This window comes from Colobus angolensis, unplaced genomic scaffold (genome assembly GCF_000951035.1).
Source record: "Colobus angolensis palliatus isolate OR3802 unplaced genomic scaffold, Cang.pa_1.0 Scaffold63, whole genome shotgun sequence".
Lineage (NCBI taxonomy): Eukaryota > Metazoa > Chordata > Mammalia > Primates > Cercopithecidae > Colobus > Colobus angolensis.
Window position 1 is genome coordinate 7057045 of NW_012119932.1, and position 27748 is coordinate 7084792.

At 37.4% G+C, this 27748-nt stretch overlaps 1 protein-coding gene across 1 annotated transcript in view; it reads right to left on the bottom strand.

Moving 5' to 3' along the window:
- MALRD1 (MAM and LDL receptor class A domain containing 1) overlaps positions 1-27748 on the bottom strand; it is a 725579-nt gene that overhangs the window by 129467 nt on the left and 568364 nt on the right. Inside the window, exon 33 of the mRNA XM_011963908.1 lies at positions 11638-11923. Coding sequence (XP_011819298.1) covers positions 11638-11923 — 286 coding nt within the window. The remainder of the gene's footprint in view (positions 1-11637; positions 11924-27748) is intronic.

The window sequence follows — 27748 nt, forward strand, 5'->3', positions numbered from 1 at the left end:
TCAGAGTGAACAGGCAACCTACAGAATGGGAGAAAATTTTTGCAATCTACTCATCAGACAAAGAGCTAATATCCAGAATCTACAAAGAACTCAAACAAATTTACAAGAAAAAACAACCCCATCAAAAAGTGGGCAAAAGATATGAACTGATACTTCTCAAAAGAAGACATTTATGCAGCCAACAGACACATGGAAAAATGCTCATCATCACTGGCCATCAGAGAAATGCAAATATTATGGTACTCTTGATGTTTTTCTAGTCTGATATTCTGGAACACAGTTCTTTTTGAAGAATATTTCAAATACATTAACTTAAAAATTTCTGGAAGGAAAACCACATTTGCTTGTAGAATCACTTCCCAGATGTGCATTCTTAGGGACTGAATTGTGTCCTCACCTTAACATTCATATCTTGAAACCCTAACCCGCAATAGTACTGTATTTACAGATAGGAGCTTTAAGAAGGTAATGAAGGTTTTAAGAAGAGAGAGACATCAGGGATGCACTTATATAGAGGAAAGGCTATGTGAAGACACAGCAAGAAGACGGCCATCTGCAAGCCAATGAGAGAGGCCTTAGGAGAAATCAAACCTGCCTACATATTGATCTTGGACTTTTAGCCTCCAGAAGTTTGAGAAAATAAATTCCTGTTGTTTTAGCTATCCAGTGTGTGTTATTTTCTTATGGCAGCCTGTGCTGACTAATACATGCATTATGTAATGCTACACATGTCATCAAATGCATTGCATGAAATGCAAGCAGACACTGATCTGACTTCAATAGGTAAACATTTTAATAGCTTAGAGATGCTATTGCTTATAAGACTTCGGTTGTTTCAGAAAAGTGTCCTTATTGATGCCCATCAAGAGCATTGATGCCTATTCAATGGTTATCTAGTCTTGCAAAGCACTTTACCTTCCTTGTATGCAACTTGATTAATTTAATTGTATCTGATTTGTCTATTAGGAAGCTCAGTTTTCAGTTCTAAAATTGTACTATGTTCTTCCTTTCTCTAGGATTACAGCTTCCTAGAAAGAAGAGGCTGTGGTTGGCATTGAGTTAGAGCTAAATGAGAACTTCTCATTTCAGGCTGCCATCGAGTGTGAAATATGGTTCCTCTGTTTTCTTGCTTGCTTCAGGACCTGGAAGCTAAGAATTCCGGGTTGCAGGCCTGATCCCTTTTGTGGTTCTGCTCTGGTTCTGGTCTGTGCCAGTGTTGATGTTCATCTTGTTTCTCAGAGTATTTAATGGAATAACTCTACTATCTAGCATTGTGATGTATCTGGAGCAGAGGGAATGTGTCAAAGCATGAACCTACTGCACTATTTTGTCAGAAAGTCTGGATAGATTTCAAAAGCTCTAAATAATAATGGTATTGATCTATTCTTGTTTTCTAACCCTGCTCCTCTGAGTACCAGGGTTCAGCAGAAATATGTCAAAGGCAGCAGTAGATAGTCAGAACTGTCTCACACTTAACCCAGGTTCAACAAGAATAGCTTTGTTTTCCTCTGATTTACTTGATGGTATCATATACAACTTCTCATTTGAACATTTTATCCAAACCTGCTACTAAAAGTTTAAAGATGATTAGTCTCAAAAATTCCTTGCACATGAATAAAGACAATGAAGTTACAACCTTTTCAAAGTAAATTATTTAAAGGACCCAAGAATAAATGTCCCCATGTATGTTTCTTATACAGATATTGCCATTTCTTTCATAAATTATTTTTTTCTTCAAGTATAATTATGGGTTGGAACAAATAATTTATTTTATGTATCATAGATAATTGACACAATTAATTTTGAAAATGGCCCATTAAAATATATTTTAAAGTTGGACATAAAAAAATAGTGTTTTTAAGAATATGTATCTCCATTGACTGAAAATGCTGACTCTGAAAAATTTAGATTATACTCTTTATTGAGCAATTCTTCCTAAGGTGCTAGACTATGAATTCACACCAAAAAAATTGAGCTTCTACCATATGTAACACAGTGTCTTAGAACTTAGAATGTAGAATTCAGGGGGGAAATTTAAAAATGAATGACCAGAATCATACATGGTGATTACAAGAGAACAATAATACAGGAGTGATAAACAGCTCAAAACAATAACAAAAGAAATTCCGTAAGGTCAAACTTTGTAGGCAAAGCATCGCTGTAGAGAAGCATTTATAAAAATGAAAATTCCTTTAGCATACAGAGATCTATAAAAGCTGAAGGTTAAGATCAGAATCTTTAAACATATTTTAAATTTTAATATTTCTAGAGAAAAGCCATTTAGTAAAGTAGGAATAAAGTCTACAGATGGAAAATCAATAAGCTTTCTATTGGTTCAGTGAGTACAGCAGGTCGCTTTTGACTAGGGAGGTTGGATAAGGAAGTAGTACAAGTAAACCAAAAAAAGGAAAAAAAAAAGCTGGTCCAGGCACAGTGGCTCACGCCTGCAATCCCAGCACTTTGGGAGGCCAACGTGGGCAAATCACATGAGGTCAGGAGTTCGAGACTAGCCTGGCCAACATGGTGAAACCCTGTCTCTACTAAAAATAAAAATAAAATAAAATAAAAATAGCCAGGATTGGTGGCTTGTGACTGTAGTCCCAGCTATTTGGGAGGCTGAGGAAGGAGAATTGCTTGAACCTGGGAGGTGAAAGTTGCAGTGAGCCAAGATTGTGCCACTGCACTCCACCCTGGGAACGCAGCAAGATTCTGTAAAACAAAACAAAACAAAACAAAACAAACAAACAAAAAGCTGTAATCAAATGGCAGAAATTGTCTAGGGTTTCAGGAGAAGACTGATCTTCAGCTTTCCCAAATGTTTAAATCATTTTAGGATATACACAGACAAGATAAATTGCATTGCAAACCAAGTAAACTAGGAAATAATAATCTTCAAACTCTTATAAGATAAACTCTTAAAGCAAAATCTTATAAGATAATGTTTGCTAAAAATGAAGAAGTATGTAGGCATTTCTCAGCAATATGGCAGGCTCATTCCAGATGACCATAATAAAGCTAATGTTGCATTAATACAAGTCACATAAAATTGTTTTTGTTCCAGCGCATATAAATGTTATGTCTGCACTATACCTTAGTCAATTAAATGTGCAACAGCCTAATGTCTAACAAAATAATAACTAGAAAATATTTAGTTTTTAGTTAAGCCAGGCATTGACTTCTCTCTAGCTGTGGAAGTCCTACATGGCATCTTTTTCCAATAGAAGGCTGTTTCACTGACACTGAAGATCTGTTGCACAGTGTAGCCACCTTCATCAGTGATTTTAGCTAGATCTAGATAACTTGGTACAACTTCTCCATCTCAGCATTTGGTGACTCATCTTGTACTTTCATGTTATGGTGATGGCTTCTTTGCTTCAACTTCATAAACCAACCTCTGCTATCTTCCAGCTTTTCTTCCAAAGCTTCCTCACCTCTCTCAGACTTCATAGAATTAAAGATTGCTAGAACTTTGCTCTAGATTAGGCTGGAGTAGAGGGAATGTGTCAAAGAATGAACCCACTGCACCATTTTGTCAGAAAGTCTGGATAGATTTCAAAAGCACTAAATAATAGTGGTATCAATCTATTCTTTTCTTCTAATTCTGCTCCTCTGAGTTCCAGGGTTCAGCAGGAATATGTCAAAACTTTCTCCATATCCACAATAAGGCTGTTTTGCTTTCCTATCATTTGTGTATTCACTGGAATAGTGTTCAAGAATTTTTCCTTCACATTCACAACTTGACTGTTCGGAGAAAGAGGGCCAGCTTTCAGCCTATCTTGGTGTTCAACATGCGGTACTCACTAATAATCATTTCTAGCTTTTGATTTAAAGTGAGAGATCCGCATTTTCTCCTTTCACTTGAACACTTAGAAGCTATTGTACTTGGCCTAACTGCAATATTGTTCAGCCTCAGGGAACAGGGAGACCCATGGAGAGGAAAAGACAAATGGGGGAATGGCTGATTGGTGGAGCAGTCAGAACATACATGACATTTATCAATTAAATTTACCATCTTTTATGGGCATGGTTCATGGCACCGCAGAACAATTACAATAGTAACATCAAAGATCACTGATCGCAGATCACCAAAACAGATATAATAGTCATGAAGAAGTTTGAAATATTGTGAGAATCACTAAAATGGGATACAGACATGATATGAGCATATGCTGTCAGAAAACTGGCACTAATAGACTTGCAGGATACAAGGATGAAGAGCTTCAATTTGTAAAAAATGCAACATCTGTGAAGCGCAATAAAGCAATACACAATAAAACAAGGTGTGCCTGTTTATTTTATTTTGTATGTACACAAAAATATGTGTGTATAAATGTATCTGATATATATGTGTGTGTATATAGACACATATTTTGTGTGTGCATACATATTTTCATCATCATTATTTTTCATTGCAAAAAGCTGAGAGATAATATGATAGTTTTAAGGTTTTAAACAATATAATATATTAACATTTGTATACAAATATGGCAGATACTACTCATCTTCTTGAAAATATATATTTTGAACCCTTCCTCTATTGGAGATAGGAATTTATACATATTTCTTCATCCAATTTCTAATGTGACTGGTAACTTGTTTTCAAGTTGACTGTATAATAACGAGCTCTAACTTGTAAATGATATAAATTCACAACTTTGGCACAAATGCAGTTGAAACACATTAAAAAATCAGAAAATAAATGGTTTCAATATAAAAAGTTTTACTTTTTTCTTAGGAAGTTAATAGTTTAGATAGTTAAAAACTGACTTTGGCTTCATGAAATTTATAAACAAAATATTAGTTTTTGTTGCATTTTAAATAGCATTAACATTATATTTAATATTCATAAATTTTCTTTTAAGAGTAGGTGGCAAATAAATTATGAATGCATCTAATATTTATTGGCATCCATAAGGCAAATAACATTGTACTGAATATAGGAAAATAATCTGAGCCATTTACTTTCTATTTTTCCTTCTTTATTAATATATGTACAACATAGAATAATTCCAATATTAAGTCAAAACATTCATACATAAAATGCTTCCATGGATAATATCTATTTTTTGGTAAATTCTCTTTCAGACATTATATTTTAAAATCTATAAAATACTTATTTGGCTGAGCACAGTGGCTCACACCTGTAATCCCAAAACTTTGGGAGACGAAGGCAGCAGGATCATTTGAGCCCAGAAGCTTGAAACCAGCCTGAGCCACCTAGCAAGACCCTACCTCTACAAATTTTGTTTTAAAAAATTAGCTAGACACGGTGGAGCATGTCTGTGCTGCTTGGGAGACTGAGATGACAGGATTACTTGAGCCTGGGAGGGCAAGGCTGCAGTGATTTACAATTGTGCCACTGCACTCCAACCTGGGCAAAAGAGTGAGACTCTGTCTTAAAAACAAATAAAGAAACAAACAAAAATAGTTATTACATTTCTCATCCTAGAAATTGGTATTATTTCTTACCAAAACAGGCTAAGTAACACAGGGCATTTTGTGCCACATAGCTCATTCACTCAGGTTGATGGTACTTTAAACAATTTATGAATGGTTCATTGGCACTACTTCCTGAAAGCAAAATTTCTCAATCGATTATAGTTGCTGCATGGAAAATATATTTTAACATAAAGTAAGCCTATGGATGTACACCTATTTTCTAGTAAAATAAAATCTATATGCAGCAGATCAATATTTCTAATGGCAGAGAAACTATAATCTTGGGCCATGAGAATGAAGGCTACAAGTGCTTCAGGGCACACACACCTAACATACAGCAGGATGGATATTTATTTTATTCTTGATTTAAATTCAACCAGTACTCTTATTAAAGTATCTTAGCAGTTTAAATAATATTCAATGAAACTATGAGATAATTTAATGGGGAAAGGATAATAATTTATTGTGCACTCTACCATATTAATTTCATTTACTCCTCTAATACCTCCCTAAAACAGATGAATTATCATGACTTTTAATGTTGAAAAAAACTGAGGAACACTGTTGTAAGAAATGAAGCTGGTAAATGCAGAGGAATAATCTTTACACTGTTGTTCAAAAGCACTATCGGATGTTGAGATCATAGCTAACATATTTAAAAGCCAATAGCAAAAATATTGATGATAAGGTGTGATCCAGAAGTTTTAGGAATGTGACCCATTCCAAATCACCAGAAGTGGCATGCACTTCACAGGACATATCCATTACCATTGGAAAGGAGGTAAAACACCCACTTATGCCCTTTGTTTTTCACAGTTGTTCTGTCATTGATGCATAGTTTCCATGTACTTCTCCTGATCTGTTCTCCACCTTCTCTCCCCATCTGGGCCCTGGAAGGCTGGACGATAAGGATACATTAATAAGCCTTTTAAACTTCTGGTGTATGATTGGATTTGGCCAATGGGTAACACCACCAGCAGATTAATACAGAGCGAAAAGACCCTTTGAGATCAGCGTGGACTAACTGCTTCCCTTAACTAAAGGTCTTACCATGCACTCCCTTATCACTCCAGGCTCAGGTAACTGAACCTCCTCTCACACTCTTTGGTCTGTAGGTGATAAAAGCCCTCACTCTTACTATCCCTTATGGTTTTGCTATGCATACTATTTCTCTAATAAACAATCCCCTTATTAATATTTTTTCAACTTATGCAATATCAATAACTATTTCTTGCCAGGATATTGACTGACACAACGGCTGATGAAATGTTGAAACTTTCCTGGTGAATAGAAGATGGCTATCAGAGGAACAGCAGTGAAAAGAGTGTTTCTAGTTTTGTGCTGTTCTTCCATATAATTAACCATGTTTCTTTTTTTTTTTTTTTTCCAGACTGAGTCTTGCTGTGTCGCCCAGGCTAGAGTGCAGTGGCCTGATCTCGGCTCACTGCAAGCTCCGCCTCCCGGGTTCACGCCATTCTCCTGCCTCAGCCTCCGAGTAGCTGGGACTACAGGCGCCCACCACCATGCCCGGCTAGTTTTTTGTATTTTTAGTAGAGACGGGGTTTCACCGTGTTAGCCAGGATGGTCTTGATCTCCTGCTCTCGTGATCCACCCGCCTCGGCCTCCCAAAGTGCTGGGATTACAGGCTTGAGCCACCGCGCCCGGCCATTAATCATGTTTCTTTTTTCTTTTCTTTTTTTAGGGAAAGGGGATATGTTTGATAAAAACTATATTGCTTCAGTCCATGAAAAATTAATGTTTCTAATGGAAAGACAATATTCAAATATGAAGTGTTTTTAATTGTTGAACTCACAGGTTTATCTAAACATTTCTAATACTAGAAAATGTATTTCTGCAAAAATAAAGGTGTGTAAACATCAATTACTATTGACTTCCCTGTCTAAAATCGTAAACATCTCCAAATCCTTAGTCCCACAACATTTAAACATGAGACAGCCACGGAAAACAAAGAAACCAATTCTTTTTTCCTGCATTCCACTCCAATGACAACTTCTGGAAAGAGTTATCTACAATTGATTTCCCTCTTTGACATTTCCCATTTGCTCTTAAAAAAGAGTGGCTTCAGAATTCTGCCCTTCCACTCCATAAAAAGTTCTCTCTCCAAAATCATCAAAAACCACTTTTTTGGCTTTTTCCAATTTATATTTTTTAGGCCCTCTCTTATTTGATCTCTCGGAAACATTTCAACCTGTGAATATTTTGAAACGAAAGGAATTTTGCCTTTAAGATCCTCAGTCTCTTGTGACCCCGCTATGTCTAGGACCACATCTTCTCAGTGTCTTCAATGTCTGCTTTTTTCTAAACGGTCTTTTAGCTGTTCCTTCAGGTTCTGCCTGCCACTTTATCTCTTTCCTCTCTCTTTGATCTCATCTACACCCACAGCTTCAATAATCATATGCTGATGGCCATGCATCCTTATATTATCTTATTTTAGCTCTCTCCTGAGCTTTATATAATTCCAAACACATTCTGAACATTTTCATGTGCATGGGTCACAGCTATCATATACAACATATCTAAAACTGAAGCCACATCTTCCCCCAACATGTTCTTCTCCTATTTTCCCTAGCTCAAGCAATGGCACATGAGCTGACCTGATGTCCAAATTAGAAAGTTGGAAGTCCTTCTTTTTTTTTTTTTTTTGATTAACAAAAACCACTCAGACTACATTCTCTCCCTTTTACTTTCTGGAAGGAAGAAAAGGACATAATCAATGGCAAATGGTAGTTGGAACAAAGCAAGATCAAGAGCCAGCTTCACATTCAGGAGAGAAGGCTGTACCTCTTCCTTGTGCTTCTGGTGCCCTATGTGTTCAGAAAAAATTCTCTAGTAGCAAACTATAGACGTGATCCCTGAAAGCACAGTCTTGGAAGTCACTGCTGATTCCTTTCTCTTCCTCATCACCTGACCATCCCTTAAGTCTATTAATAATCTTTACCTTAAAGTCTAATTAATTGCTTTGTATTTGAACTGTGACATCTTCTAACCAGTCCCTCTTCCTCACTCCAATCCATCTCATATCCAACTTAAGTGCCGTTATGTAGCACTGGCATGGTGGCACGGGGGTGAGGATTCTGCAAGATGTGGGCCCCGCTTCACTCTCCAGGATTCTTTCTACATTTCCAACCACAGGCTCTGCTCTAGCAACACAAAATATGCTTCACTCTAACGACTTGTTCTCTGCTCCTGGAACAATCTTCACTTCACTTGAATCCAGATCTCTGCTTTATTCATCCAATCACTATTTGTCTTTCCAAGTTTGGCTGTGTAATCACTCCTTTCGTGAAAATGTAAAACTGGGTATATACCCAAAGGATTTTAAATCATGCTGCTATAAAGACACAAACACACGTATGTTTATTGCGGCACTATTCACAATAGCAAAGACTTGGAATCAACCCAAATGTCCATCAGTGACAGACTGGATTAAGAAAATGTGGCACATATACACCATGGAATACTATGCAGCCATAAAAAAGGATGAGTTTGCGTCCTTTGTAGGGACATGGATGCAGCTGGAAAGCATCATTCTTAGCAAACTATCACAAGAACAGAAAACCAAACACCGCATGTTCTCAATCATGGGTGGGAACTGAACAATGAGATCACTTGGACTCGGGAAGGGGAACATCACACACTGGGGCCTATCATGGGGAGGGGGGAGGGGGGACGGATTGCATTGGGAGTTATACATGATATAAATGATGAATTGATGGGTGTTGACGAGTTGATGGGTGCAGCACACCAACATGGCACAAGTATACATATGTAACAAACCTGCACGTTATGCACATGTACCCTAGAACTTAAAGTATAAAAAAAAAAAAAAAAAGACTCCCTAGCACCATAGAGAGTTCCATATGTGCCTTCTAACACAAGGTGCTTGTCTCTGTCACAGGATTGATCATATAGTGTTCCTCACTTTCACTGACTAGCCTCCTTCACTAACGTATAGCACATCTTCTGCCTGAGCTCTGACAGTGTCATATCTATCTGTCTCGTCAATATGTAACATAGTATGTGGCATCAGTTAGGCTCTTAATGAGGTTTGTGAATAAATGAATGAATGAATGTGAGTTTACAAAATGATTGGTTTCCTATTCTAAACCAATAGGAAAGCCCCCAAAGACTGTTATATCTTCAAATGTTTGGTGAATTTTGACCACTAAATTCTCTTATTCTATAATTTTGTTCTAGAATTTTGTCCCCCATCTATTCGTAACATGGGCTTATTTCCCTTTTGGAACAGAACTTCATAGGACTAGGCAAACTCCATTTTTCCAATGAATGCCTAGCATTATAAGGACACAGTACTTCCCTAAACTTCTCTTTAAATAGCAGTCTTATTTGAAGCCAAATATCATACGGCTATGTTGAACTTAATATGATTTCTATCAGTCAAATTACATTAGAGCTCTGATGGGAACAGGGATAAGTAATTTGGCAGGCTTTCTCTTTTCTATTCACCTCCATTTGCTTACCTTGCTTCTAAGAAAAGATTATAAGACCTGACAGGTTGACTTTATCTCAGAGAGAATATATAGGTAAGAAATAACAGGGAGTTAGAAAACCAATTTGTTACTCTGAATCAGGAAAATAGTTTCACTGATTCAAGGCTAAAGCCTTTAAACATCCCAAGGTCATTTCTCTTTTCTTTCATTCATCTTTACTCCTCTTCCAATTGTTTCAGATTTCTAGAAGTCCCATACTACACAGGTCCCTGAACTAGCCCTTGCTTTCTTCTTTCCATCTTTCCTTCCTTCCTTCCCTCCTTTGCTTCCTTCCTTCCTTCTCCCTTCCCTTTCCTTTCCTTCCTTCCTTCTCTGTCCCTCTCTCGCTCCTTCCCTTCCCCACTTCCTCTTTTCCTCCCTTCTCCTCTTCCTTCCTTGTTTGTCTCTCCTTTGTTCTTTTCTTTTTTTTTTTTTTGAGACAGATTCTCATTTTGTCTCCCAGGCTAGAGTGCAGTGGTACAGTGGCACAAGAATCATAGTTCACTGCAGCCTCAAACTCCTGTGCCCAAGAAATCCTTCCACCTCAGCATCCAGAGTAGCTTGGACTACAGGCATGCACCACCACACCTGGTTATTATTATTGTTATTTTTGGATAGATGGGGTCTCACTATGTTGCCCAGGCTGGCTTAAACTCCTGAGCCCAAGGGATCCTCCTACCTCAGCCTTTCAAAGTGCTGGGATAACAGGCCTGAGCCACTGCACCCAGACTCATTCAATATTCCCCTTTTGTAGTTACATTTCAAACTGCCTTTTACTATTCCAAAAAGTATGATCATTAACATATAGTTTATGGACCACTATCACTGCAGCACTCATCCAAAAATATAATATGGTATAATAAAATATAAAATAAGTAAGGAAGCAAGCAAATAACTAAATAAAATGTTAGGCGTTTGGACACCACCATGATTATGTACTCACTTTAAGATGTGTGTAATTACTTCTTACCTAACATCCTTCCTTCCCTACCTGACATTGGCTTATTATACTAAAAATCAAAGGTACTGAATACAAAGCTTGGGATTTTACATGCATTTGCTCAAATTGTAACAGTCTTGTAAGTTAGGTATTACTGAATTCATTACCTGGATGACAAAACAAAATTGGCAGGGCTCAAATAACTTCCCCCAAGACTGCACACATAGTAAGTAACAGGGATGAAATTCAAACCCATGTCTCCAGGATGCATTATCCCATGAACTCCTAATGACATGACATTTACTCAGGTAATTATCCAGATTCAACTCTTAACTATATAGATCTATTAAAATCAACATTTGTCACCTGATCAAAAAGGAAATATCTATCAATATGCCCTTTACTTGAGCCATCTTCATGAACCTTTGTGGTAGGAAGAAATTCTAATTGAATTTCTTCAAACCACTTCCATAAACACGTTAATGAGATAAAAACACATAATGGCATCTTCCATATGAATGACTCCGATGTAAATGGAAAAGGAAATAGATAGGTTTAACAAAAATTAGCATGACCGCAAACAGGGTGTTTCTAGAAACACTAAGCAGAGGACAGATGCCTTGTTTTGCAACATAACACAGAAAGCTGTGTTATTAACGATACAATCACAGTAAGGCTCTAGAGAACTTCATTTTATCTGTGGAGACTTCTCTCTCATTCTAAAGCAGCATTCCTTCCCTGACACACTGAGTTAGTGAAAATAACTCACAGCAGATGAGTTCATCTTCATTGAAGTGGCAGTCAGGCACTCCATCGCATAGCAGGAGGGAAGGGATACACTCATCTGTAGAGCACGGGAACTCCATGTTACTACAGAGCGGAGGGGTGGGGCTGAGAGGACAATCCATTTCATCAGATCCGTCTGTGCAGTCTTCATGTCCATCACATTTCCCCGAGAGAGGGACACATTGGAGTGTGTAGATACAAGAAAACTGATCAGCTTCACAGGGTGGTGGCTGTGCTGGGACAGGACCTAAAAAAGAGAGCAGGTCAAGTCACGTCGGCATTAGGGGATTTCCCTCCTCCAGTGTTGGGGCATAACAGGCTGCATTTATTACTGTATAAAATGAATTTTGTTAATCGAAGTAAATTAATTTCCAATTAGGATTAATAGGAACCCCACAAAACAGGCAAATGTGATTCAATAATATTGCCTTATCATAATGTCAGGAACATAAAAAATTATTTTAATTTCAATAATTTGGGGGGAACAGGTAGTTTTTGGTTACACTGATAAGTTCTTTCGTGGTGATTTCTGAAATTTTGGTGCACCTATCACCTAAGCAGTGTACACTGTACCCGATATATAGTCTTTCCAGCTCTCATCACATGCCGAATCTTTCTCCTTGAGTCCCCAAAGTCCATTATATCATTATTATGCCTTTCCATCCTCATAGCTTAGCTCCCACTTATACATGAGAACATACAATATTTAGTTTTTCATTCCTGGTTTACTTCATTTAGAATAACGGCCTCTAGCTCCATCCTAGTTGCTGCAAAAGACGTGATTTCATTCCTTTCTTATGGCTGAGCAGTGTTCCATGATGTACATATACTGCATTTTCTTTGTCAACTTGTTGACTGATGGGCATTTAGGTTGGTTCCATATCTTTGCAACTGTGAATTGTGCTGCTATAAACATGCATGTGGATGTGTCTTTTGAGATTGCTGGACCAAATGGCAGTTCAATTTTTAGTTCTTTAAGGCATCTCCATACTATTTTCCATAGTGGTGGTACTAATGTACATTCCCACCAGCAGTGTAAAAGTGTTTCCTTTTCACCACATCCGCACCAACATCTATTGCTTTTTGACTTTTTAATTATGGCCATTCTTACAGGTACAATATTTTTTAAAAAGGCATCATTGACATGGAAACTGACTTCAAATTAAAAAAGACATTTTGATTTCTATGCCTTCAATTGGACTATTAAATCAGATTGTGCTCGAGAGTAAAGATACTTTCATGCAGTAAATTAGCAACTTTGGAAAGATGCACTCACAATTTTAGAATTTAAGGGAATTGTTATAATATCAGAGTATCATTTATTTACTGTCTCTTAGTGGCCCCCACCCAGGGAATCTGGCTCTTGAGACCCTGGCCAGGTTTGAGCCACAGACGCAGAGATCTGCTATGGTTTTGTCACACTGCACTCCATCTTTGAATCTTCATCACAGGTCAAAGGCCATGTGCTGCCATATCTAAAGCCAGATAAAATCATAGTGTAACCTAAGATGTTACACTAGGAATCCTGAAGGTAGCCTGCTTCAAATCCAACCAACTCATTTTACAAATGAAGACCCTGAAGCCCACAAATTTTAAATATCCAAAGACTCAATGCTAGTGTAATAAACTTTGGTTACATGAAACTTTTCTGCAGCAAATGTTCGAGTCCACATTAAGCCAAACTTAAAGCAGAGGCTGACTGCTGAGTGTTGACTATCTGATGTTTCTAAAGGTCAGAGAAGGTATGTGAATATATAGGACTTCACTAATTGGTGATTAGTGGGATGCTTCTTACACCCTGTATTGTCTCTGTGCTAGTTAGTGAGGGACTCAACAATATATTAAGGGGAAAATAGAGAGCCAGGTAACAATGGAGGCCAGTTCAGGAATGGTTTATTTTGTTTTCTTGACATTTTAAACTATTTTTATTTATGGGTTGTATGAGAATAATTTGTATTATATGTAAAGATGATATAGTGAATTCATTTAAAAAATGAGATTTGAAAGTCCCTCTCCCTCCTCACTAAATCAATAGTGAAGATATATCTAGGAGGAATTTAGACTCTGACCCTATGACTAAAGTCATGTATCTGGGATACATGTGGCTGTGCTTAGGAAGCCTATGTTCGTAGAAATCAGTATATTTAAGTAGGAGATAGATAAATGTATGACTTGGAGACATCGCTATCATGTTTTAATCTAACTGCCTGAGATCACAGCAGTATATAAAATTACAAAGTTCCAATGTACAAATTATAAATTCAAACTTTGAAAGTAAATTGGATTTAAATATTTAAACTTTTATATATAGCTCTTCTGGTACTGGACCATGGTCAAATAAATAGCTTCTCTGCAAACTTTTCATTAGATTAATCTCACACTTAAGAAGGACAGAAATTCTTTTCTTCTAAAGTATTTTACGCATGAAACTTTCATCTTTATGAGCTCACCAAAGGTCGAAAAGGTTTAACAAATTCTTTGCATGTAATAAGAATCTAGAACCAACTTTAGTAATATATCTATGACTTAGATGGACAACTTAGCCTGGACAACAAGAGCAAAACTTTGTCGAAAGAAAGAAAAAAAGAAAGAAAGAGAAAGAGAGAGAGAAAGAGAGAGAGAGAGAAAGAAAGAGAAAGAAAGGAAGGGGAAAGAAAGAAGAAAGCAAGAAAGAAAGAAAAAAAGAAAGTAAAAGAAAGAAAGGGAGAGAGGAAGGAAGGAATGGAGGGATGGAGGGAGGGAGGGAGGGATTAACCATAAAATGTATCTCATGTGGCAGTTTGCAGTTGATTTATTCTTTACATTTTGGAGCTGATAATAATATACAATTCCTTTAACTCTGTAAAATAAGAACAACATTCATTGTTCTCTTTTTAATACTCTGAAAAGCCTCAGCACTACCTTAAATGCATGTTACTAGTGAAAGAAGCCAATCTGAAAAAGCTACATGCTGTCTGATTTCAAAGATATGACATTCTAGAAAAGGCAAAATTATGGAGACAGGAAAAAGATCTGCCAGGAATTATGCGGTGGGAAGTAGGGCAAGGAGGAATGAAAAGGTAAAGCACAGGAGATTTTCAGGGCGGTGAAACTAACTATAGGTATTGTATTATAATGGTGGATACATATCATTATATGTTTGTCAAAATCCATAGAACTTTCAACACAAAGAGTGAAACTTAATATATACTATGGACTTGTGACAACAACGTGACAAAGTAGGTTCATCTCATTGACTGTAACAAATGTACCACTCTGGTGCAGCATGTTAATAGCACGGAAGACTATGAGGGTGGGGGCAGGGAGTATATGTGAAATTTTCTTCTCAATTCTGCTGTGAACCTAAAACTGCTATAGAATATAAAGTATACACATACACACACACAGAGACCTACACACACTGTATATATACATGTATTAGCTTTGTTATATAAAAATAACTATTGGTGGTGAGATATCTATCTATAGATCTGTCTTATGAAAATTTGAGGAGCAATTCAGAGGAGATTTAATTTAAACTAGATTCATTTAGAGTGTTATAAGTCAGGTTCCCTGGGAAGCTGACTTTAAGGCATACTCCAAATCAGAGATTTCATAGAAATTCTCTCAGGAACATCCCTGCAAAGGCATAAGACAGATCTATAGATAGATATTTCACCACCTATATATATAAAATATGTCTATATATATTATACATATCACCACCAATATTCCTTAGAACCTACATTGTAACCAACACCTCATGTTTGGTGATTCTCTTAAAATTTCTATGTTCTAATTTCTCCAAATTTATTTGAGAATGTAGCAATCCAGCAAGTAAACGCATAACACTTTAATAAATGTCCTGTGCCTTGATCAAGCACATTGATCCATTTCTTACTATGCCCAGTGAGCTGCTTGGTCAGGTTGCTAAAAACCAATGGCACCGAGGTGCAAGGCTGGTGACTGTGCAATGGAAATGCTTTCAGGTGGGTCCCAACAGTAGTTAGCCTCCTTGGAAATTCATGTTGTCGTTCATTACGTGAGACAGTTACTATGCGGAAGAGCCTAACATGCTCAGTGCAAAAATAAAACTTAGATCAGGAAAGCAAATGAAAATAGTACATTCTGTGTTGATAGTGTCGTTTGTGTATACCCCAAAGAGTACCATCAGAAAGGACGAAGGGATGTACAAAAGAAATGTAGAGGGGCACTCAGAAATGTTGGTGACTGTGATGGAGGGAAAGAGATGAGAAAATAAAGACATTCCAAAAAAATGTTGATTCATCTTGACAAGATGACTCATTATATATCTTAAGGGTGTTTGTGTGTTTGTTTTTGTTAAGTCAACAGTTTTCAAGCTACATATGATTGGGGTATTATACAGACCTAATGCTGGGGTGAGAAGAACAAAGAGATTCATATGAAAGCTTAGTTTATATGCTTCAGGGAGTGTTTCTCAAAAGGAGGAGCCCAAGTTTCAAGTGTGTTGGAATCAGCAATAAAATGTATCTCACGCCATTGTTGGCAACTGATTTATTCTTTGTATATTGGAGTCGATTCAAGGCTGTACCAACAATAAAGTTACTCTCACTCACTTGTATGCCACCAAACATGCTTCCTTCAGTAAGGAATAAGGGTGTGCATTCACAGCTATATATACAGCTACACATATTTAGACATACTTTATTTATATATACTAATATTGGTACACATAAATACCAATATTGGTATTGAGCTATCTATATTCTTTCTATCTATCTATCTATCTATCTATCTATCTATCTATCTATCTATCTATCTATCTTGTACCAATATCCCTTACAACATATATTTCAGTCTGTACATCATATTTGATACTTTTCTTTTAAAATTTTAATTTTTTAATTTCTCTAAATCCCTTTTAATATGCAGTAATCCAGTGCTTAAAATGTACAATAAAATGTTTACCCTGAAATTGTACATTATTCAATATATACAATTTCACTCTCTTGTCTTTGCATTGTGCAAGTAATGTGACAAGCACATAAACATCAGCTAGCATGGGTTTCAGCAGAAAACAGGTTAAGAAACGTTGCTTTAGGCCAGGCGCGGTGGCTCACGCCTATAATCCCAGCACTTTGGGAGGCTGAGGTGGGCTGATGACTTGAGGTCAGTAGTTCAAGATCAGCCTGGCCAACGTGGTGAAACCCTATCTCTACTGAAAATACAAAAATTAGCCAGGCATGGTGCTGTGCACCTGTAATCCCAGCTACTCTGGAGGCTGAGGTGAGAGAATCACTGGAACCCAGGAGGTGGAGATTGCAGTGAGCAGAGATCACACCATTGCACTCCAGCCTGGGTGACAGAGCGAGACTCTGTCTCTAAATAAATGAATAAATAAGAAATCTTGCTTTAGAATTTAGGGAATTAGTGTACAAATTAGTTTTGAGAAAAAGGATTCTGAAGCAACAGAAAATTCCACAATCAAAGCTATACTTGTGCTTTGTCAGGAAATTGTAATTACATCACTATTACAGCATCTTCACCAGGTCTTTACTCATGTTTTGCTCAAAATTGTGACTCAAATAGAGCTTGGACACTCCAAATCATATTGGACAAATTTTAAACTCTCTTTGAGAATACACTGACATCCTAGTGCCCAACAGAGTAAATGGCATGAGGTATCGGTTCAATCAATATTTCTTACATTGATGAATAATACATCAATGGTTTAAATAGGAATTGTACTTTTCTTGATAATTAATATGAAGTTAGATAATCAAAATGGATGAACTGAAGAATTCTTCCATTGATTTCATTGACTCTTTCCATGGACTAAATCATAAGTAGTAAAAGGATAGATCAACAATATAGAAACTGGAAAGCTCTTTAAAAAATAAATTTTCTAATATATTTCAATATAAACGTATTTAAGTAAAGAATTCTGTCATGTATTTCATATGCATCCTACAGGTCTTTACCAATTGCTTCAGAAGTTTTATGTGATTTTACATAAAGGACTTTTGCAAATGATGTTGTATATGCATGCATATATATATATAAAAGAATAAACCTGCCATTTTTGTTTTCTATAGATCTTATAAGAGAGCAAAAGAAAATATTTAAGAAAAGAAATACACCTAGGATAAGGGATTTAGGAACTGGCATTTAGGAACTTCGACATTCGTAGTAACCAAGATATGTCTCTGATTACCATCACTTCACTTTGTGCTATGCAGACAGTTCCAATCCCTGACACTGTGGGTGTTTCTTTGTCCACCCACAAGACGTTAAGTTTCATTGTTCATTTAACATTTGCATAGCAGTAGAAACACATTTCTTATAGCAATAAAAATTATTTCACACTGATAATTTGCAGTGAAATTCAGTGAAATGTTTTCATGAATTTCATGCAAGTTCCATAAAAGCTTAAAGTGCCCAAGGATAATCTGATGGATTTTTATCTTTATGATTAATATGTTTAGAGAAAAGGAAAATTGTCTGTCTTGAAAGAAAAATGATATGCACGTAGAACTTCAGTTTGTTTTTTTTGCTCTGTCGACCGGACTGGAGTGCAGTGGCCTGATCTCAGCTCACTGCAAGCTCCGCCTCCCGGGTTTACGCCATTCTCCTGCCTCAGCTTCCCAAGTAGCTGGGACTACAGGCGCCCGCCACCTCGCCCGGCTAGTTTTTGTATTTTTAGTAGAGACGGGGTTTCACCGTGTTAGCCAGGATGGTCTCGATCTCCTGACCTCGTGATCCGCCCGTCTCGGCCTCCCAAAGTGCTGGGATTACAGGCTTGAGCCACCGCGCCCGGCCAGAACTTCAGTTTTAAAGGAGAGAAATTATGTTGTTGCCAAATATTGTCATACTTAGTGATATAGACAGTAAAAATGCTCATTGTAAAATATAATACACCTGTTACAAGTGGGTAATTGTCTCTGGGAGGCATTTTAGTAACAGCATTCAAAAAGATTACAAAAAATCTATGAGGGGGAAACTATTATAATTTAGTAGCTGCAATTATAAGTACCCTTGTTTTCAGGTTATTGTGAATTATAACTCTGTGGTTATGTCTCCATAAGAGCCCCTCATAAAGTATACAGATATTAATTTCTTCTTTAGTTTAAAAAATCATCCTCTGTAATGGGGACAGAGAAAAGAATAATTTGATCTTATTTCATTTCCATATATTTAACAGCTTAAATATTCCTAGAAAGATGGAACATGACCTCTATTTGTCTAAAGACTCAGAAAGTCCTGATATTTGAGGTAAAGTACACAGAGTGCGTGTAGTATAAGAAATCAAGAAGGCTCGTTTGGCCATGACCAAAAAGTCAAAAGCCAGACAGAGAGACAAGAGTGAAGAAAACGGAGAACTTTCCAGAACTTATGTCCAATGTGGAAGCTAACAAGTATCTGAGAAGAGATGCCAAGTACAAAGTGATAATTATTTTCAAAGTGAATAACTGCAGCTAGTTAAGGCCAAAGCTAAATAAAATCAACATAGGAGGGAGTTGGAAAAAATTCAAACTTAACACAAACATAAATGCACTTATGTATGTATACATTATTTGTACAAATATGTGTGCATGCATCCAGAGGCAGGTTACCTGAAAGCAGGAAGCTACTCACTAATAATAGAGGAGTTTTGGAGAAGATAGCCAGGCAGTGGATGATGGGCAGCGTCATTCAGAGGAAACATGAGATTGAGTTGGAGAAGTGAAAACCCAATTATCAGAGTCCTTCCTTTCCCCCAGCACATAAAGAGGCTGCAGACTTGAAAGAAAATAGGATCTGAAGAAACAGAATGTCTTAAGAGGCCCCAAAAGGGTTATCACTTTTACCCAACATCAATATTTGCCGGGATTTTAAATAATTCCTCCATATCCATAAATAGTGATACCACTGCAAATGACTGAAATTGCATACATGATGAATTTACTGCCTTCATATAACCCCCAATAATCTAAAACGTATGTAAAAGTGATAAAATATATTAAAAATATAAAAAGGAAGGGTGGTTGCTGGCCATTTTTTTTCCTGTCGTGAGCCCTGGAACCCAGAGGGACCCCTGTGCATTACAGATTCATTCCTGTTTAATCATTTCCAGATGGTGCTATAGTTCCCAGTCTGACATATCTGTGTTAGCGTGGCCGCAATTATATGCAATGTTGGACGAGGTTGTGTACTTGGCCTAATTTAACGCTGTTGCTCACTGATAGCTCTAGTCCATATTTACTGCAAGTTTATTTAATAACTAAAGCATTCCCCAAATCCTCAACTCTTGACTTCTAACTTTAGGCCCAGTATTATTAAATACTTTCCTTTTTTAATTCAACATTTACATTTCTTCCAGCACACATTTCCCAAAGGAAGAACCCTGCTCAAAAATGGTTCTCCAATGCCTTACAGGGTTAAGTCTACCATTTTTAGTTGGTATTCAACACACTGACATCTGATTCAGACTCACTTATGCTCACGTTCTTCTCCATAAAACCCTAAAATTACAGAGGAAATAATGAATATTTCAGACTATAGGACATGCATTATATTCTTGGCTAGCTGGTGCAGACTGAGAAAGAGAAAGTCATCATTGGTCCTATGAGTGGAAAGCTGTTACTTACAGAAATTATGAGCAGGTGCTTTGGCACCAATCAATAATCAGATCTTTCTCTTAGTATAAAAGGCTGAGAATGGAGAGTGAGAAGCCATCTCTCATCACACACCATAATATATACAATAAAAAAAATTCTAGGAGTTTTAGACAATCTATCAGTGAAAGAAGAATGTTAAATTTCATATGCACTTTGGGAACATCTGTTTTACCTGTCTTAGAAAGGTCAAATGAGAGACAAATCATTTGGTGAGATGGGCATTAGAGAAGACCACTCAAGAGTCAGGTATTATTCTACAGTTGTCTATTATTCTACAGTTGTCTCTAATAGATACCTTCCAGGTGCAATATCTCAACCACTCTATGATGCAACCAAATAGAACAAGCGACTGTGATACCATACTTTCCAGTTAACAGTGATCAGCACTGAAGACAAAGACAAATATAGCTATATTTAACTGAAGAGTAACTTTTGAGGAATATGAATGAGCCCCTTAACCTAACATTTAAAGCACTGCATATGACTACATCATTATTTTATAAAACACAGAGGTTTAGACTAATTTCTGCCTTCCTAATAGAAACAACTAAATGTTATTAGATTACATTCTGTTGGGTTATCTTGTCCCATTATATAACACGCATTCCCTGAGATTGTTGGTCAGAACAGGCTGACTCAAGTATGAAGATGTAAGCTAAAAGATGTATATGGAAACCCACAAGGCGCATAACATAAGTTACAACACCATCAGAAGAAGAAGGAAGGACAAAACACAAATTTAGATATTTTGGTTCTTGGACTGATCTTTAAATCGGTCAATCATGTATTTTGTGAAAACAAAACAAAACAAAACAAAAAACCCAGCCACGAGTTTGTCACCTCTTTTTTGTTTTCTTTTTCTGTCCCCCCGGCTGGAGTGCAGTGACATGATCTCAGCTCACTATAACCTCCATCTCTCGGGTTCAAGCGATTCTTCTGCCTCAACTTCCCAAGTAGCTGAGATTACAGGCATGTGCCTCCACATTTAGTTAATTTTTATATTTTTAATAGAGACAGGGCTTCACCATGTTGGCCAGGGTGGGCTCGAACACCTGACCTCAGGTGTTCCACCTGCCTCAGGCTTCCTAAGTGCTGGGATGACAGGCATGAGCCACTGCACCCGGAACTGGGTTATTTCTCTAATCTCATGTTTTCTATTTTGAGCAACTTTACAATGGTGAAACATGAAGACTCATATATGTATGCATAATCACTCTTTGTTGAACCATCAATCCCACCCAGGCTCCCATTTTCAGCTATTTCTACAAATAGCAACTGGTTCTTTCTGGGTAAAATAGACTTACACATCAATAAGATGCTACTGCAAAAAAAAAAAAAAAAAAGTCTCATTCTGGGAAAGTCTCTTCTTTTTCTATCTAAAAAAATCTTTTCTTAAAACTTAGACTATTAAGTAAAACAACGTTGCATTCTCCTATTTCTTAGACAACAAATGACCTTGTTTTTATAAAGTCTGGATGCTTTCCAGCAAACAACGTATGTGTTCCAAGGAATCAGAAAAATCGTAATGAAAGTAGACTCTCTTAGCCCAAGAGAACAAAACAGGGCCAGATTGACCCTGGCTGTGAAAAGCCCACAGAATCTCTCTGACATGCTTGGCCTGGTAAAACATTTGGATGCTGAGCTTTTCTGAGTGAAAATAAGAGTCAGCAAAGGTTATAATTTCCAAAAGTGACCAGGAATTTAGGAATTGATTATTGTTTCCATATGGTTGTGAAATGACTAAGTTACCATGTTATGTTTTATTTTATATATATGTTATGCTGCATATATATTAATGCATATGTATTTATGTGACCAATGTCATCATTCACATAAAAGCCTTCATCTTTAAGACAGAGTGTTGGGACAGTGGTTTGTGTTTCATCTTTGAGCTCTGGATGAGACACTTGTGAAATTCAAGCTAATGGAATATGATTCACACTGAGAGTGATTTTTCCATGGTTGTCATTTAGAGTTCTTCTCCCTAATTCAACAAAATTCCTTCCAGCCTGATGATCAGCAGGCAACCAAGTAAGAACCACCTCCTAGTACAACAGGCAGACTCCTCCAAAGGCTGTCAAGCAGGGAATCCAGGTTTTACTCCTTTAAGCCTGCCTGGTATTAGCATTTAATGCCATTTTCTGGCTCTAGTGCTTTTGCCTTCAAATCTAATATCCCTTCCAGGAACAAAAAGGAATTAACCCATCTTCTGACAAACAGTACGGACTTGACTTCATGACCCACAGTAATAGATTTAAAATCTAATAATACTCTATAATCCAATAAGTGAATCAGGATTGCCTGATAATCATTTCCTTTCGGCTTTTATGCATTTATCACTATTCATTTTAAAACAAGGCCTTATGAACCACTAACTGAACCAAAATCATAAAAATGACAATCATATTAAAACAAAGTTTTAAATAATTCATCTACAATTGTTATATTATATACAATAGATACCTACTCTATGTTATATACTGACTTGAAATTTATTTTACATTTTCTCAATCCATTCTGAAGTTAAAGATCACTCATTCTTGCCAAATCAAACTCACACACCGGGTCCTATTGTGGGGACAGGTTAGTGGGGAGGGATAGCATTAGGAGATATACCTAATGTAAATGATGAGTTAATGGGTGCAGCACACCAACATGGCACATGTATTCATATGTAACAAACTTGCACGTTGTGCACATATAACCTAGAACTTAAAGAATAATTAAAAATAAATAAATAAAAGAGAAAAAAATCTAAAGATGAGGAGAAAGCTATCCATAACCCTATCATCATATATCTATAAAAAAGACAATGTGGATTTTTCAATGTGGAGGAACTAAAAATGACAGAGAACAAGCTACAGATATCAACAGTATCTTGTAAGATATACTATAGAAGAACTGCAAAGTTAAGGCTAAGACAATCTCAGAGCATGGGTTCCTGTGGGGAGGATTAAGGATAAGTTCATGAAGAAAGCAGCTTTTGCTCTGCTCCTGAAATTGGAGGAGGATTTACACAAGAGGAGACAAAGGGTTGTGCTTTCTCAGCCAGAGAAGTGGTAGGACTAAGATCATGGAGATGAGGGGATGTGGGTAATGACTAGAAAATCATGGAGATGAGGGGATGTGGGTAATGACTTGAGAAAGACAAAGGATTCTGTTTGAGGTGATCATTTTATAGACAGAGACAGACAAGTCAGTAGGTGTACTAAAGAATAAGAAACTTATTTAGTAGGCAACTAACCACTAAGCATTCTTCTCCTCTTTATAACTTGCACGAATTTACGTATTTTGATTAATTTCCCTTCTATTTGTTTTCTCTCTATTATACAACATGAAAGTATACATAGAGGGTTTATTGTTGCTGGTTAATGTTATAATTTGGCACAAATCTTGCAGAATTTTCAAGCTTAACTCTGATAAAATGAGAATAAGAATGGCTATCATCCTGAGAGGCATGTTGTGTAAATTAAAGATGGTAGAGTAACTTAATGTGACTTTGAAGTGTAGAAGTATGACTTGGGATTGGAAATGGTATGCTCCAACCAGCACTTTCAATTTTGGAGGAATGACATAGGGAATATTTGAGATTATTCATAGTGATGGCAGAGGGGTACAATTCTTCAAGCAATTACTTGAAGCTAGTGGCATTAGCCAGTCTTACCCTCAAATGTTGTCAACCTCACTTACTTCCTGCTCATGTCCCTGGTTTGGGTTTTTAACCTTACTTCTGAATTTTGGAGCAATCCAATATCCTTTCAGTAAACTTACTTTCTGCTTAAGTTAGCCCAAGCACAATTCTGTTGCTTGCAATAACATATTATTTTCTCTATTGTGATAAGATAGGGGAGTGGTCTACCTTTCTGGGACTGACAACATAACTGGTACTAGAGGACTAATTTGGGAGTTGTATATGTGTGAATAAATTAGATACATCAGTTATGTGGTCATGCAGAGAGTCATTACAATCAGAAGGTCTCAAATGAGAACTTGGGCAGTAAAAAGAAACTGGGAGAAGAAAAGATGGCAACATTTATAGAACTTACTGACTGAGCTGTATTGAGAGTAAGGATATGGAGCAGTGGATAATAACTGGTTTCAAAGTGGATATTTACAAAGGTATGCACAGGCACTGAAGACACTAATGGCATTTCCTTATCGTTATTCATAACCAAGAGACTTCTGAGGCCTTCTTTATCAACTGAAACAAAAGGTACAAATATCCTCACTATGAAAATATTATTGCTCATTGGCAATAATATCTATTAGTAATGCTGAGTAAATGTGCTAATTTATTTATTTACTTTATTTTTTGGCCATGAACCATGGCCTTTGCTTTCATCCCACTGTCTAGCTGGGAGGGAGGTGGCACTGTTGAACCTGGGGCTCACTCCTCTGACACTACATGTAGCATCCTGCTTGTACTGGTTCACCGGATGATGCTGAGTATCTATTCTTAGTATCACCTTCAGGAATGTCACATGAGCAGCCTGAAATCAACCATGCTGGGAGTATTTACACCAAATAGGCAAATGCTACAAACTGGGGCTTTGGTTGGCCCTGCTGGGTCTTGCTTATACCAATAGTTGCCCTCTGTACATGTGGGTTTTGAATCCCACGAATATTGCAAATCTGCATTTGGTTGAAAAAACTCCACAAATAAGTGAATCTGGGCAATTCCAATCCATGTAGCTCAAAGGCAAACTGTACTTTAAACTTTCAGGTATGCATCATTATAACAGTATTTTCTTAGATTGTAAACTCCTCGAGAGCTGTAGACATTGCTACATTCCTACCTGTCTTTCCAATCCAACTTGAGGGCAGCACATAGATTTTCAACTAGCATTGACTGAATGAATGGCAAACTTACATTCAAAGACACTTCCAGTAGTGAGAAGTCTTCTGCATCTAACTGCAATGACATTTCTACTTTTACCTTGCTCCTCTAACTCCCAGAACTCCTTTAACTGCCTCCTCATTCTCTCTGAATTCTCTACTCTCCCATGTCATGCTCTGTGTCTTCTTTCTGTTTCCCTAATCCTCTCCTCCAAATCTAGTCTCATATAATCACAAAATGGCAGAGTTGGAAGGAATTTAAGCAATTATCTATTTCATTTCCCCGATGACATAACACGGTCTAGAGAGTTTAAATGATTTGTTCAAAATTGTACAAGTATCTAGTGGCTCAACCATGGTTTAGACCAAGCTCTCCATAATTTTATTCCAGCAGTCTTCTTTCCACCACTCAATACAACCACACAGAGCCTGCTGGACTATTCACAAAATTCATTCTCTCTCTCTCTCTGTCTCTTGTTCTTGCTCTCTCTTTTCCCCAAACACAAAATTGAGACAACTTTGCAGGCTGAGGTCATTGGTGAGTATGAAGAGAGGTGCCATATAAATTCAACTAATGGTGACTTTTACTTAATTATCTCTTCATTCAACATATTTCTCTAGTCATACAACATACTCATTGAGTGCTTACTACATAACAGGAACTCATTCAGGCATACAGAATACACCATTGAACACAACTGACAAAGATCTCTGCCTTTAAATAATTTGTGCTTAAGAGATTACACCTGAAAATTCTAACTTGGACTTGCTAGTCCAGCCTAGAGATACGAAAGAAGAATGGGAGTCTCTATTCATTAATGAAGTGAGAGCTATTATTTTTCAGCAGTGAAACAGAATTTGAACTATTCCCCTTGAGTTTCTTATGAATTTTATTCTTTATTTTGTTTGGCACCTTGTTATTTGCCATTAACTTATATTTATCAAGTCAAGACAAAAAGGATGCCCTATGATGACATTTCTTTTCTTTAGAATCTCCATTCACTCTCTGAAGGTCTATTTTCTTTCAATTCAATAACAACAAAACCTAGTCGCGGGGGGGGGAGGGGGATAAAGTGCCCATAAAGTTAATCTCCCAAACTGGAGTTTTCTCAGCTTTTGAACATATCATAGCACCTCTTGTTATTTACTGCCTTTATCTAAGGGAGTTTCAGATGCAGCATGTTTCGATGGGGAATATTAAGTGATATATTAGGTCACTTAAGCATGATTCTTAGGTTTTTCAAAACGATTCCTCATTTGCATGAAGCGGTTAATGCAACTCTTAGGAAAGGCGTATTACTAAATCCTGACAATAATCATTTCATGGATGAGAAAAATCAGGTCCAATGAGTAGTAAGTTAGCATAATGAAGATTTTTTTTTTCTTTTTGTGGGGGAAGGGGTGGCTGAGCATGGGAAAAGTTTAATGATTATTCTGGGAAGAGAAAGAAAATGAGGCAGGGGGTGAATCTCTGCTTTTCCTGCCTAAAGTTGGATGAAATGTGCTTTGTTTCCCATTTCTCTGCTCCACTGGGCTTCCATGAGACCACTTCCTAGCTGTCTCTTCTGCCCAGGGCTGCTGCCGCCACCTGGTTCAGAGGAAGGGGCACCTGGGACTGGCTGAGCTGGGCAGGTGCCCTGATCCACCATGCCTGCCATGCAGAGCCATGCCAGCCTTGAGGCCCTCCTAGGAGAGGGCCATGGTGATGCGAGGCCAAGCCTTAATGGCTTCCAGGTCCAGGGAGGGTTTCCAACCACCTTGACCTGGGGCAGGATCCAGAAGGAAAATGTCCTGTGGTCAAGGTTGTCTGCCCGCTGTACAGAATCTAGAGCTCATGGCTCAGTGGGGTCCCAGCCCAGAGAGCAAACAAGAGAGACAGAAAGCAAACAGGAAGCAGTGCATAATGAAGATCTGCACCCAGTTCTTGACTATAAAGTAGGCTTCAATGCTCCCAGTTGTATTAGTTTCCTAAGGTCACAGTAACAAAGTAACACAAGGTAGATGGCTGAAAACACTAGATACTGATGCTTCCATAGTTGTGGAGACCAGAAATCTGAATTCAAGGTGTTGCTAGGGCCCTGCTCTCTCTGCAGACTCTGGGTAGAAGCTGCTCCACTCCTTTCTCTTAGCATCTTTTTGGCTGACCATGCTGGGCATTCCCTGGCTTGTAGATGAGTTACTCCAGTCTCTGCCTCCTTTATCACATTGTATTCTCTGTGTGTTTTCTCCTCTTCTTCTTCTAAAGACATTGGTCATATTGGATTACGGTCCATCCTACTCCAAAATGCCCTTAATTCACATCTTAATTACATCCACAAAGGCCATATTTCTAAATGAGGTCATATTCTGAGGTCTTGCAAAGAACATAGATTTTTGAGAAGATATATTCTACCCAGTGTACCAGCCAACTTCTATATGGAAATAATCCACTTCCTAGCTATGGCACAATCTCCATAGGGTTGTGTCTATTGGTATTTGCCACCTTATTGAACTCCTGACAAAACTGCGCAGATATGCACAGTATTTTCAAGCTATTGTTGTTTCAAATATTTTACAACCTCACATTTAGTTTTAAAAGTATCCATGTCCTAACAGTGCTGTAAAATGTTTCTTCATCA